This window comes from Magallana gigas, chromosome 7 (assembly GCF_963853765.1).
Source record: "Magallana gigas chromosome 7, xbMagGiga1.1, whole genome shotgun sequence".
In the NCBI taxonomy this organism is placed as follows: domain Eukaryota; kingdom Metazoa; phylum Mollusca; class Bivalvia; order Ostreida; family Ostreidae; genus Magallana; species Magallana gigas.
The window spans coordinates 38,460,765-38,475,346 of record NC_088859.1 but is presented as its reverse complement, the minus strand read 5'-3'; the positions used below and the strand labels follow the sequence as shown (position 1 = coordinate 38,475,346).

The 14,582-nt window shown below is 32.7% G+C and overlaps 1 protein-coding gene across 1 annotated transcript; it reads left to right on the top strand.

Annotated features, from left to right (window-relative positions):
• The first annotated feature begins 5,125 nt into the window (after positions 1–5,125).
• Positions 5,126–14,582, top strand: LOC105347458 (serine/threonine-protein kinase ICK). Its single transcript, XM_066065905.1, has 14 exons — positions 5,126–5,376; positions 7,782–7,836; positions 8,010–8,131; positions 9,062–9,141; positions 9,595–9,727; positions 10,105–10,276; positions 10,472–10,639; positions 11,030–11,254; positions 11,471–11,703; positions 11,874–11,980; positions 12,504–12,620; positions 12,723–12,812; positions 13,915–14,044; positions 14,384–14,582. The coding sequence occupies exons 1-14, from the start codon at positions 5,276–5,278 to the stop codon at positions 14,397–14,399; spliced, it is 1,749 nt and encodes a 582-aa protein (XP_065921977.1). The 5' UTR covers positions 5,126–5,275; the 3' UTR covers positions 14,400–14,582.

Here is a 14,582-nt window from a genome sequence, read left to right as displayed (position 1 = left end):
AATATTTAGAATATGTCCTCAATGTGTTTGAAATTGTCATTCTACCACCTTAATTATCCTTTATCATTGTGCAATGAAATCACTTAGCAACAATTGAAGAGTGTCTCATCAAAGTGTATCTATATTTATGAGTATTAGGTGTGAAAAAAATCTGTATAAAATTGCGTGCATGGCGTCTGAAATTCTGTTTTTACTTAGACCATCTTTAGTCTGCCTAGAATATGGTGATCCAAGCTATAGAGTTGTGATTTAAAAATCCGTGCGCGAAATACAAAATACACGTGTTACCAAAGGGGAAACCGATTTGATTCAAAGACATGAGGGTAACGAAACATATCAATCATGCAACGAATCACAAAGCTTAATACTTATCGATAAAACCTTTGCAAGAAACTTACAATATTAAGTTTCCATTCATAAATGTGCTTATCAACATTTATAAAATTTAATATGAACAAGATTTTGTGAGAAACGGACAAACAGGGGTAACTACATGTATATTTACATTCTACTGTGTTTTTCCATTAAATTCCGTGATGTTTAAATGCCTCTAAATGCAACAAGTAGTCAAAGGTCAAATTGACGAGTTTTATTATGACGTCACAAACGTTGAACGCTGTAAACTGCAACGTCACAAGCGAAAATCAAAGTTCACGCTTGTGGCTGTTACTGTGGCTCTTCCATTAATATTAACTTACCCTTAGGATAAGATAGGAATTTTAAGGTATGAATCACATTTGCAGACAAGGCAAGAAGTTAAAAAAAAATGTAAATATAAGCATTAAATCATGATTTTTTTAAGTATACATTCTCATAACTGCAGCGGTGTGTGCATACAAATTTTCATAACGCGCTAACGCGCGTTACTCAATTTGTATGCACACACCGCTGCAGTTATGAGAATGTATACTTCAAAAAATCATGATTCAATGCTATAGTATTGTTTTAAAATATGTTTTGTTTTGTTTTTAAATCAATCAGCAACGGCAAGCATTGTGAAACTAGCTAAAAAGACTTATACGGTGACTGACACATCGTCTTTAACCACGGTCCGACCGGAGTCCGCTTATATATAGCTCTCTCCGTCATATTAGCCGTGGTTTACGACGATGTGACTCCCAGTGTTGTGGACGCAAATATTGTCATGGAAAATATGGTTTATTTACATCAAAATTAACCTGAATATACTTAATATGTTTTTCTTGTGTCCGTTAAGAATTGATCATTCCTCTTAACTTGAATATACTTAATATATTTTTTCTTGTGCATGTTCGTTAAGAATTTGTGGGGTTACATTGTATATTGGTCATTCCTCTTATAAAGTGAAATCATACTTAAAAATAAAAGCTGAATAAGCAGATACCGGATTTTTTTTCTATATTAAAGTAAATTAATTAATAAATCATCAAATTTGTTCACTTGAACTTTCAAAAATTATGTCATGAATAGAAAAATATATAAATATGATAAATTACAGAACATTAGAAAAATTTGGATAAACATAATATTCTCCTCATAAATATTTTTTTCGAGTCGAAGATAATATGTTAAATTCTAACAGGTTTAACAGAAGCTAGTCCCAGCCTGGTATTATTGCCTGACGTCATTTGCCTGACGTCATGACGTCAGGCATATCTAAGGTTTAAAAGTTGCAATCTCCGAAACAGTGCAGACAATGGGACAAGCAATATCATGATATTTCACAAAAAAGATTTACCGATGCATGTTTAAGATGTCAGCATTTACATTCACAATTGATGAAAATGTTATATGGCATGTTATAACAACAGCGAGCAAGAGTTTTCAAGTGAAAGGGACGTTCACCATGCAGTGCACGTGTGTAATCCTGATTTAAAAATAGATCAGGCATTCCACCATATTTGAACGGTGAAAAAGGGGGAGGGGGTCATCGCAATAAGTTGTAACATATTGTCTATTACGGTACAATGTAAGTAATAATTGGCGTTGGATTATCATTATTGCATGAGAGTCATCAGTTTGGGTTAAAACAAATATATATTTATACAGCTGGAATGTTTACTGGAGGAACTAAATCGCCAAAGCGGGGTGTGACCCGATTTTCGTTCAGTTGGGCGATTTCATTTAATCTTGAAAAGGGGTCATAACTCGCGTGTCTTACTAAATGTACATTACTACATTTAACAATTACTAATCAAGCTAGTGTGTTTTTTAATTCGATAGAATTCTTCCAAAACATCCGATCCAAAGTATAATATACATATATGTAGCTGTTACAAAACAAATGTCAAAAAATTCATGTGACCCCTCTGCCAATGGATGAGTTCATTCCTTGCGTGAACGGTAATAGCAGGATTTCGCGCCATAATATCTCATTCATAATTTTTGCGCGCTCAATAGTTGACGAGTCCGTTGGGATCATGCGAATACCCCAGAACAGACCATGGCACGCAGCATCGGGGGTTGGGGTGAGGGAGGCTGCTTCCCCCTCCCCACTGTTTTGGCAGCTGGCACTATAGGATAAATGGAAATATCATGGAACCCCCCCCCCCCCTCCACTTTTGTAGTAGCATGCAATAAACGAAACTGCAAATAAGGAATTCTAATTGAATTGAAGTTATAGTTAGGGTTTTTTTATGAATTTGAGAATTCAACCTTTTTTAATTGCTTGTCAAGATGATTTTGATGAAGCTGCCCACACACATTCAAAAACAATACGTGTTTGTATACCCTTTCATATTTCATATGGTAGGAAATTTTTAAAAATGCCTTTCATTTGATTTTGCATCTTACTATAATAAATACAATTTAAAAAAAACGACTATTTACTCTCCAGCTTTCAAGCTTACATGCACTTATATGATATGTGTACATTCCTAAAAAACTGAATTGATAAAATAAATGAATTTCAAGTGATATATTATAATATATATATATGTACATGTTCTAGATCGAAGAAAAGACTGACATTTCGTCTTAAATTTGCACGTTCCGTTTATAAATTTATGATCAGCAACGAAAATTAAAATTCCTTTCTGATAAGATAGCCTAATTAATACATGCATGCTTCCATTGAATAAATTTGTTTAGTCAGGCAAGCTATTTGGAAAGCTATTACTTGTGGCAAGGGAAGTAACTCAAATTTCGTTGCTATAATTCGTCACGTGACAGCCATCGTCAAAATAGCAACAATAAACTGTCATGGCGGTGGTAAGTACTAAGTTCTTTCGGTTCATTTTCAAAATTTATTTATTTGATACTTTTTGACTGGTTTTATGATTAAATTACTACAGACTAAGTTTTTACATCTTATTCTAAAATATCAGATGTAAAATTTATCATCAAAAGCTTCTAAATTTCAAGAAAATGCATGTCCAGAGGTCCGAACATGCATGAAACACGTTACATGCAATAAACTATCGTCCACTTTTCTTATATGAAGAAAGTTGTCTACGGACACTGCATTTACACTCTTGGCAGACAGTTATTTATTATGACAAAAATTGATAGGTATCCTTCTGATTGTTATCAACTTATCAGTGAGATTAACGTATATGTAAAGAATGTGGGTATGCTATAGGCCTACAGATTTATAGATGTACATTGATGTAGAGTTACTGGCCTGTTTAATATGTAAATGATACATGTGCATAATTTATGTATGTATCCACTGATTTAGATTTTGTATCAGGAAGTGTAAACATTGTATGTTAAACACATCAGTTGTATATATGTTTATGAATTTGGATGTTTTGAACATGTTGAAGAAATATCAAACCTTAATGATTAATTACTAATCATTCATTTTTTGGCTCAAGATATTAAATGTACGGAAAGTTTTAGAATGAAGGTAAAAAGGGCAAAAATATGTGTAGAAAATAATTGGAAAAACAACTCATTAATTGATATTTAGTTTAAGAAATATTTTATTAGAAAATATACATATACGGTAAGTATATAAATGAATTTGGATTGAACAGCAGGCAAAAATAGCCTATATTAGTTCTCTCCATCTGAGATCAAGGTACATTGTATAAATATTTATAATACTAATAGTATATACTTTCCAAAGATTTACATGTACATTTACTAACTTATAAAAAATATAGTAATAAAGGATTTAGATAAATAACAAGATAATGATAGAAAAAAAAAAACAAAAGAGAAAATAGAGATAAATATACACATTTAATAGGCTCAGTAATTAGTATATGTAAAGTACATTTAGCACAGTGTTACTATTAATTGATATTTAAGCCATCGTACATTTATTGTGCTCACTGCTCAATCATCTTGTAAAAAAAAAACTTTGCTAGAAATGACAATCTACATTTTCCATGAGAAGTGATTTTCAAACTGACACTCATATTTAAACACCATATTTTATATGTTTACCTTAAATCATTTAAACCATGTGTATGGTGACAGAAAATACCCAATGCATGAATATAATAGGGTTTTAAAAGATATATTGATTATAAAGATCATTGCATATTAAAGCCCCAAAAAATAAGTTTTGAATTTAAAGTGTTATGGTTTAGATGTATAAAGTTAACCAGTTGTTTTCTACTAAGAATATATGTGTCTTAAAAGCTGCTGTTTTTGGTTTCTGTTAAAGTTAATGAAGAAATATGTAATCAAATAAAAAAGCAATGGCATTCATATTAAAATGAAGTATTTACCGTATCTATTTTGAGCCCTTTCATATAGCCAGGATGAATTTGTTTAAATGCCGTCTGTGTACACCCACCCATAAATTATTACCACCAGAGACGCAATGTTATTCCTACAATCAATAGTTCATTGACAGGCATGTTGCTCATTAAAAATTGTTTAGTTGTCTATTTAAAGATTATATTGACTTTAATCTGATAGTAGTAAACCATTATAAAACTTATTACTTTGAAGAGAGAGAGAGAGAGAGAGAGAGAGAGAGAGAGAGAGAGAGAGTAATGCACTCAACAAAGAGAGAGTAAGAGTTTGTTTTAATTGTCAAACTTTACCCAGAACTAAAACATGCAGTATAATTACCAACTTAAAACTTAGATATTACATGATGTCAGGAGGAATATTAATTCAAAATAGAATACTCAGAGATTTTCTTTAATCTGTCTTTTCCAGGAGAGAAACTGCTGATTCTGAATATGATCTGACAGAGAAATTGACACCGCGGACAGAACATGACATTTTCTGTCCTCTGCTAGATACTCATGGATTACAGTAAAAGTCCCAGGATTTTATCACATTGTACGGAGAATTTATAGTCTAGTGAAGTATATGATATAAAACAGGAACAATGAATCGTTACCAGATAGTGAAACAATTAGGAGATGGAACATATGGGAGCGTGCTGCTGGCAAACAGTGCTGAGACAGGCGAGAAGGTGGCCATCAAAAAGTGAGTGTGTCGGGAAGTCCATCTTGTTGATTAAGACGTTATTGATCTGCAAAATTCATTGATCATTACTTATTATACCCATTATACATGGTTAGGTTTAATTAAGGAAGTGCTTCTGAAAAATTGTAGTCCATACAAAGCAGTTGTTCATTATATGTAAATGACTGGATACAAGTTAGGGTACATTATCTGTAATATGAAGATTAAACAATCAGGCTTTAACAAAGTAAGACTTGTATCAGGTTCAGTATAACATCACATGTATTTTATTGTTCTATGAATTAGGCTTATCTTTCCTAAGCCCTGCCTTACAGGTTCAATAAGGTTTATAACATGATTGCACTAATTTGAGGACAGAGAAAGTCTCAATGAATCTAGGGACACTTGAAATGGAAAACATTTTTCCTTGGCTAAACAATTTAAAAATTATTGTATTTCCTCGTATATTGTTAAGTTGTATATTAGTTATGAGGTGTTTTCATGACCCCAAGAATCTCTTCCCTTCTTTTGATATAACTGTCTGTCCCAGTTTAGTGTTCTGGACTGTTCCATCAAATATTTATGACAACTTTCATTGTTGAATATGAGTGTAGGTAACTTTGGAATATGATCAATACATGTACAATAAAATTCCGTTGCAGAGAAAATTAATGACATATTTGAACAGTAGAAAAATTATTTGAATTTTCACCAAAACTTTTCAATCCAGTTGCCAATTTTTTACCAAAATATCCCATGATAGAAGAAATTTCAGAACATGAGAAATCAATACATGTATTGAACATGGGTATCACAGAATTTTAAAAAATTGTTGTATAAATCTAAAAATGTAGCAAGATAGCGAAAAATTATGCCAATAAATCATGTGAGGATGCGCTTTAAAGATTTAGTTTATTATTTTTTTTTAACAAGTTGAGATAATGAGACAATGTTTTCTTTAATAAAGTAAACAAACAAAAACGATGATAACACATACATGTAGACATTCTAAAATATAAAAAAAGAAAGAGTCATGCAGATCAGTGTAGCATCAGAGCTACCTAGAATCTCATTCATTTAATGAATTTGTTCATGTATTATGAAGTAAAATATGCAGTAAATGTTTCAAATCTTTCCTCTGACAAAAAGTTTAAACTTAACTGTTTGTTGACCAGATTATTTTTTTCTTTGTTTTGAATGAAATTTGATGTTTACACTGGCGTTCTAATGAATGCAAACCAGAAAAATACTTTCATGGGAATCGTCCATGTTTTATCCTGTAAGAATAAGCTAATGATTCATCAAAACACTTAGCATGAGGGCAATAATGCAGACATGCAAGATATTTTGATTTAGGTTTATCTTCAAAGTAGGCCATAACTTTCGGTCCTCAGATTATACCTTAATACCTTCTGTCGCAAAAGTTTCCTACGAGGGCTTTTTGCCAGAACAAGTCAGTTAACACGAAATCAAGGTCGGGGATAGATAAAATTTAAACTAACACTTACAAGTGTGGATTCAATTTTTTTCCTCCTTGAAAAAATTTGACAGAGGTGTATTGAAATTCTTTTCACTGACAATATAAACTTAAATAAATATTTGTTTTGTTGAAGGGAGTTATAAATTACTTGAAACAGACAGGAATGATAATTCTCCCCTTGACAATGTAAATGCGCCTTGCTGTACTTTTGTTTGAATAGATGGAATAATTCTTCTTTACCTCTTTGTTGTTTAGTTTCAAGAATGGCAAGGTGTTAATCTTTTTGTAGTTAGTTGAACAGAGTCTCAGTTTATAACTTTACAGTAAGCAAGCTTAATTAAATGGAAATTAGGTCATAGACTCTTGGCAAGCAACATACAGGTGCAATGTGTATTCAGAGGGAAGAATTACAAATATACAGAAAACAACATTATTTATTTTAGGTGACTGGTACATTTACCAGGTACATTTATGTGTGCAACACTTATATAGTATATTAAAGATTAACAAGACTCCTTCAGTATATAAATTTATTTGAAGTCAGATTAATTTTGTTCATAGTTGACATATTGTATTCTTTAATGAATTATTATCTTTTTCCCTTTATTTTGAAGATGACTGTCTTTGTTGTAGAATTTAATATATCCCACTTTATTGGAAAATTTCAGCATACTGCAAAAATTGATTATTTTGATTGATAGAGATAATATGCCTTAAATTTTAAGAGAGCAAAATAGTTTTATTTGAAATCTGAATATCTTCTTGCTATATTTAAACAGTTAAATGTATTTCAAAACTCCTGATTGAAATATTAAAATTTGTCAACTTTTCTTGACACCAGAATTAGTCCAGAGTTACTCAATATATATGTACATTGTACTACAATTTATTCAGGAGCCAATCTTTGTATTGTTCTCAACTGTGATTGTTCTTTCCTTTATTTTAGAATGAAGAAAAAATACTACTCGTGGGACGAGTGTCTTAACTTACGAGAAGTAAAGGTAAGGTAACTTAAAGCCTTTCCTAATTAAACTTATGCTGCATTTCACTTTGCCTCGGTGATGCATGCCACCCTTCGAAATACTGATGATTTTTATAACATTATAGTTTTTTTTCAAGGTAATGTTCAGATTGACACTGTATACCAGTATATAATTTGTCTTCATTTTTTCAGTCTTTAAGGAAACTCAACCATGCCAACATTGTGAGGCTGAAGGAGGTTATTCGTGAAAATGACCAATTGTTTTTTGTGTTTGAGTTCATGAAAGAGAATTTGTACCAGATGATGAAAGACAGGTAAATAGTGCCAGTGTATCTCAAAATTGAGAGAAAGACCTTGTAGGAATAAAAATGGGTACTTGAGATGTTGAAAATAGATATTAATGTGTTTAATAAATGCCAGATTTAATGATTTTTTTTTTACATTTATGTTATAAGCTACTACATATTAGAAAAATAATACTTTATGGAACCTACAATTATCCATAAGCCAATCTAAAAGTTTACCAAGTAATTAAATTGTAGACAGTTTTTGATAGTTAGGGATCAAAATCCACATATTAAAGTCAACTTGGGATACTAGTAGTTCTATATACGCCAGTAATATAGAAATCTATAGAATAGATTCCACACCTGTACTCATGGTAGGAATCGCCCAGAATATGATCGCAGGGAATAAATCAATACATTATATAAAGCAGGGTGAAATAACACTGTGTGGTAAAGAAACATCAATATTAAATGATCAGAACAGACAGCTGAGGGTTGCATTAACTGGGATAATATTTACACAGCCCCGGGCAACTAATCAAAGCACTCAAACACATCTATCAATGGGATTCAGGGATAACTGGCGTAACAATAGTATGTCGTACATAACACATCAAATGTTTACTCCGATTAATTAAATGGAGTGTTTTATAATCTGTTTAATTATTAAACAAAAAGACACACTGTAAAAACACTTTTGTAAGCTTTTATTTAATGATGAGCATGTCATTATCTGATTGGCATTTAAGAGATAAATACCGAGGTAGTAATTTTTTTTATTGCTGTATGTAAAGCCCCTCTGAATAGTAAATTTACTTTAAGCCATGTCAATAGACTTCATGATGGCATATTTTACATTGCCATCAAAACATTAGGGCTTATCTTATAATTAATTTTACTATATATCCTTGTCAAATTTGTTCATTACTTATTTAACTTTATTCATTTGTATTTTAGGGACAAGTTATTTCCAGAGTCTGTCATCAGAAATGTCATATACCAAGTCTTTCAAGGGTTGGCATTCATGCACAAGCATGGTAAGATGATTTGAATAATGGACTATCATTGATATATAATGTGTATTTGGAATTGAATGCATGTAGATTGCACTTTATTATAACCCAATTCTGGAAGTAACATTTGTACTGGGCCTCTTTTAAAGATTTGTTTTTGGCCCTCTCTTAAAGTAACTCTTTATTTAAACTTTTGGTCTGAATATAGGAAATTTATTTTTTTTTATCTACTTGAAACTCACTTAAATTATATTTAGAAACCTATTTTTTTTAAATTGAAAAAAAATATAAAAACAACTGTATGTTAAAAAAATAAGTTGCTCATAAAATCAATATACAAGTCAGGTATTTTTTCATCAGTCGGTTGGGAGAGAGCCAACAACTTTTTAATGATCGATGGTCTTAACCGTAATTTAGGATGAATAATAATGTAGCAAAGTTAGTTACTCTAAGAATTTTTTATGCTTTTGATTGCAGGATTTTTTCATAGAGATTTGAAACCAGAAAATCTGCTGTGTACAGGATCAGACTGTGTGAAAATTGCTGACTTTGGGTTAGCTCGTGAAATTAGGTCAAGGCCACCGTACACAGACTATGTCTCAACACGATGGTCAGTATACCTACCATAGTTTAGACAGTGTTTGTGTGATTAATAAACTTTACAATTAATAATAATGCATATATAATGCATAATAAATAACAGTTTCTAGAGATTCTTCTGACATTGGCATTGGTATTCCATACATTGGTACAAAGGTCGATCAACACCATGGCAACAAAAAATTCCTTATTTGCTAACCTACATGTACATAATTCATATAAAGATATTGAACTGCAAAATGTTTGAACTTTTGTGTTATTTTTTTGTTATACACAACACTCTTAAGAGAAATCCATATTTTTACTTGGACAGTTTTGAAGGTTTTATAAGCCTTTTACTTGATTTAACCCATATTAACTGACCATGATTTTGACTTTCATCTCCAGGTACCGAGCACCTGAAGTGTTGTTACGGTCCACCAGCTACAGTTCCCCCATCGATATCTGGGCGGTCGGCTGTATAATGGCAGAGTTGTACACCTTGAGACCTCTGTTTCCAGGGAGCTCAGAGATTGACCAGATCTTTAAGATATGTTCAGTTCTAGGCACACCCAAAAAGGTAACCAGCAGCAAGCAATCCTACAACTAAGTCCAGTTGGAAAGAAATATAAATTTTGAATTTAGTAAGAGGAGCAAATTATTTTTGAAAAATGGCTTTGTTATCATTCCTGATTTATAAATAGTTGCTTCTGATTTTGTTGAATTACATACAAAATTGTCCTCATTTTCTAAAAACAAAATTCTTTATCAACAGGAAGAATGGGATGAGGGCTATAAATTGGCAGCAGCAATGAACTTTCGGTGGCCCCAGTGTGTTGCTAACAATTTAAGAACTCTTATACCTAACGCCAGTCAGGAGGCTCTTCATCTAATGAAGGACATGATGCTGTGGAATCCACAAAAAAGACCCTCTGCTAGCCAGGTACATATACAGAAAAGTAGGATTCCTATTAATGTATGGGTTACAGCCACTGGTACTTAATGCCGAAAATTGCCAATTTTAACGATGGAGACAATTTTGGCATGCACTAAAAATGGACAAAAACTATTGTTATAATTATAATAATTTTATTTTTATAGTCTTATCTTTAGCTATATGATTGATTTAAATTGGTATTTCAGTTTACTGTAAAGTTTATTTGATTTACTTAATCTCCATTGATATTGATGATAGGTTGATACTTAACTTTGTCCCTTAAAAGTTGACATATGTAATATTATTTCCTATTCACCTCATCACTCAGAAAAAGTACATGTCATTGACAGTTTGGTCTATATATGTGTACATGTAACACCTTATTGTTTTCAACAGAGTTTAAGATACCAGTACTTCCAAGTAGGACAGAACCTAGGAACCACACAAGTCACAAACCGTCCCCAGATTACCAACAAAGTCCCCACCCCCGTCAACCCTGCCCCCACCCAGGCACCAGCAGAGGATAAGTACTCCTTCAGTCCCAGTAAACCAGCGGAGCCCAAACCCGTTCATCCACCCGCCCAGCCTTCTTATGGGATGTCCAAGCCTATTGAGAACAGTGTAAGTCTATACATAGCTTGGAGATTGCACAATATGTTCACCCATTCATGACTCTTTAAAATACATGTATGTATAAACTGATTTAAATGTAAACCTTCTATTAAGTAATATTACCATGTGGAAAATTAAAAATTATTAACTGCATATGTGTTTGTTAATTGATAATTAAAGATGATATAGTAATAATAGAAAGTTTTTTTTTACCCTTTTAACCAGGAACCCTTTGCAGTGTCGGTAAAGAAAAAGCAGCAGCCTAGTGGTCGTAAACGGTGGGGGGCTGGGCTGTCCGACACATGGGACGATTGGGATGAATTTGATTTCAACTCTTCTCCTAAGAAAAACACTTCCAAACATATCATTCCTCCTATTGGAAACAAATCAAAGTTTGAACCCAAGAAGCCCAGCATTATGAATAAAGAAAACGATGATGATGACGACGACTTCTTGTCGTAAGAATGTTTTTTGCATGTTTTTTTTTTTTTTTGAAAGAAACTACTGAACAACTAAAATAAAAGTTGTGCAATTAGTTATGTATTGCAGAAGGTGATTTGAATAAGTTTTCCTGGCATAGACTTCTTGTACAAATTTATGTAACATGCTTTGTTTGTTGTTTAATAAGGAGTATACTAAAGAAACCGAGTAAGCCTGCCAATAGAATTCCCTCGGGGCGCTCATCTGCCTCCTCAGCGAAACAGCATTACCTGGGAAAAGCTAGGTACTTGCCAGGTAAGAAACTGATCATATGTTGATGTTTTATAAGCAGAGATTAATAGAACCATTTTAACAAGAGCTTGGACTTTGTGTAGTTGTATCAAACAGCAATGTAATGTAGGCCTGTCTATTTCATGGCTGACCACTCATCCATGGCTCTTTGAAATCAGCAAGATTTGTCTGGGTTTTTTTTAGCCAAGACTACGCAATTGGTGCATATTTCACTTGAAACTGCATCATTTTTAACTTGTTTTGAAGCAAGAAATAGATAGCTTCGTCCAACCGAAAGTCCAAGGTCTTGTTAAAATGGTTCTAAATACTTAAGGAATGAAATATTTACCTATGCATATGTTTTTGTATTGACTGATATCCACAGGGATGAGTAGTAAAGTAATATAACCCATGGTAGATTATGGGTATATTGTCCTTTCTCCTTGTTTTGCCAAGCAATATAATGAATTGAATTCATCTAAAGGCATGAACAATGTGTGGTTATGCATGACATGGTAATTTCAGAGGTTTAAACATTTTTTTCCAGGTATAAACCCAAGGAGTAGTGCCAAGAAAGATAGTCCTAACAGTATGTGGAACTCACCATTAGGAAAACCCTCTGTTGGGGCATTGCCCAGTGTTGGAGCTAAAAACAGCCCTCTAGGTAAATTATGGCAATTCTGAAGCAGCATGCAGAAATATACTGCTGTATTAAAGATGAATTTTATTGCATATGAATAATATGAAATTCTTTGACCTTTGACAGGTGGAGGACCAAGCAGCTATGGGGCAAGGAACAATGCTGACAATGCTAGCTATGTTCCTTCCTTTCTGTCAAATACTAAAGGTGGCTCAAGTAAGTATTGTGGCTTTTTAAAGTGGCAGATGTACATGTAGTTCCTGTGGTCCTATTATTGATAGTGCATAGTCTAACAACTTATTTAATGGTTATAAAGCTGTTTAAGGGTTTGAATGCAACATATTTGTCCCAATTCATGGCAGTCCAATTCAACATTTGTCAGTCAGCCAGGAATGGTACCGGTATTTTCTTATTGTTGGATAAAACAATTGTTGTATTTATTTATATTGAATAAACAATCTAAACTATTTAAACAAGAAATATGCAGCGGCTATTAAATTACCATGCAAAATATTTTTTTGATGTAAATATTTTTTTCTAAATTGTAAATATCTGCATAAGAGTCTTCTAAATACAGTACAGTCATTGTATAGGTACTGCATTGATTGAATGCATGGATGCTGAACTTGTTAGCAAAGAGAATTGTGTTAACCACTGTGACCTAATGTGTCTATGTGATGAAGAGAGATAAACTATTCTCGCATTATCACCGGTGTGAGATTGGTTTGTCCAGTGTGAGACAGCAGTGTGAGATTTTTCTGTCTTACACTGTGTATTACTACGCCGCTTTAAAACGTTAACAAACGTCTGCTGTAGAAACATGCAAAATGATGGATTGAGATTATCCATTAAGTGACTGTTTTGCTTATTTAATAACAATTTATCATATTTTTATTGAAAAAAAACCCAGACGTATGCTCTAATTTTACTTGCACTATTTGAAGCATGCAAAGGGATAACAGAAAGTATTCTATTGAACGTCATTACAGAAAGTTGTCAAACATCATTTTCAATGTAAAATATCGCGACAAAAATAATCATTCATTATATACTAGAGTGGGATAGTGAAATTCCACCTTGGGGTCAAGATTCACAATCAAGGACTAGGCAAAGACAATATAAAAGATTCATATAATAGAATTATTATTACGAGTGTGGGGTACTGAAATTCCACTGAGGGGACAAGAATCACGGTCAAGGACCAGGCCAAGCCTTGTCTTAGACCATGAATTTCACTATCCCCTACTCGTAATAATGATTCTATTATATAAATTTGGAAAAGCAAGTATGGGTTCACTGTCACAATTTTTTTCTCCAGATTATCCCTCTGTTAATTGGAAGAGAGCTCAACCAGCACCGTTATCAATAAACAACAAAAATTCGGCAGGATATCGACAACCACTTGGTTCCAACACCCAGGCACATGGACGCACAGACTGGGCAGCTAAGTATGTTCACCACCCCATGTAATCCCACATTAAACAGCTCTATCTAAAATACTTTCATATAAGACTTTACCGTACATTATCCTGTTACTAAGTTTTACAAATGTATACATCCTTATTCTCCTTAAGTTACATGAACAGGAAGCATTGGCTAATAATTGAAGGATAAAGAAAAATGATTTGGTTTCATTTGACAAAGGAATTTCACTATACATTATGTATTATGTTTTACCTGTACCATTATATATAAAAAATATAATTTCCTTTCTTGATTTTGATGACAAAAATCTAATACATGCATGGTAAAATGAATTGTTTTGTATGTTGTTTTTTTTTTTTTAGGTATTTGAAGTCATGATTCCCTCTGACTGAGAATCAGAGGCAGACATTGGGCCCTGTCCCACCTACAGACACATGGACGATGTGTCCACTCCTCACCACTCATTCTGTGATACATTGTTATTTTGTTATGTAGATACAAACTTATTTTATTATTGTTCAATCATGACCAAGAAAGTGTGTAAATACATGTACAAGAAAA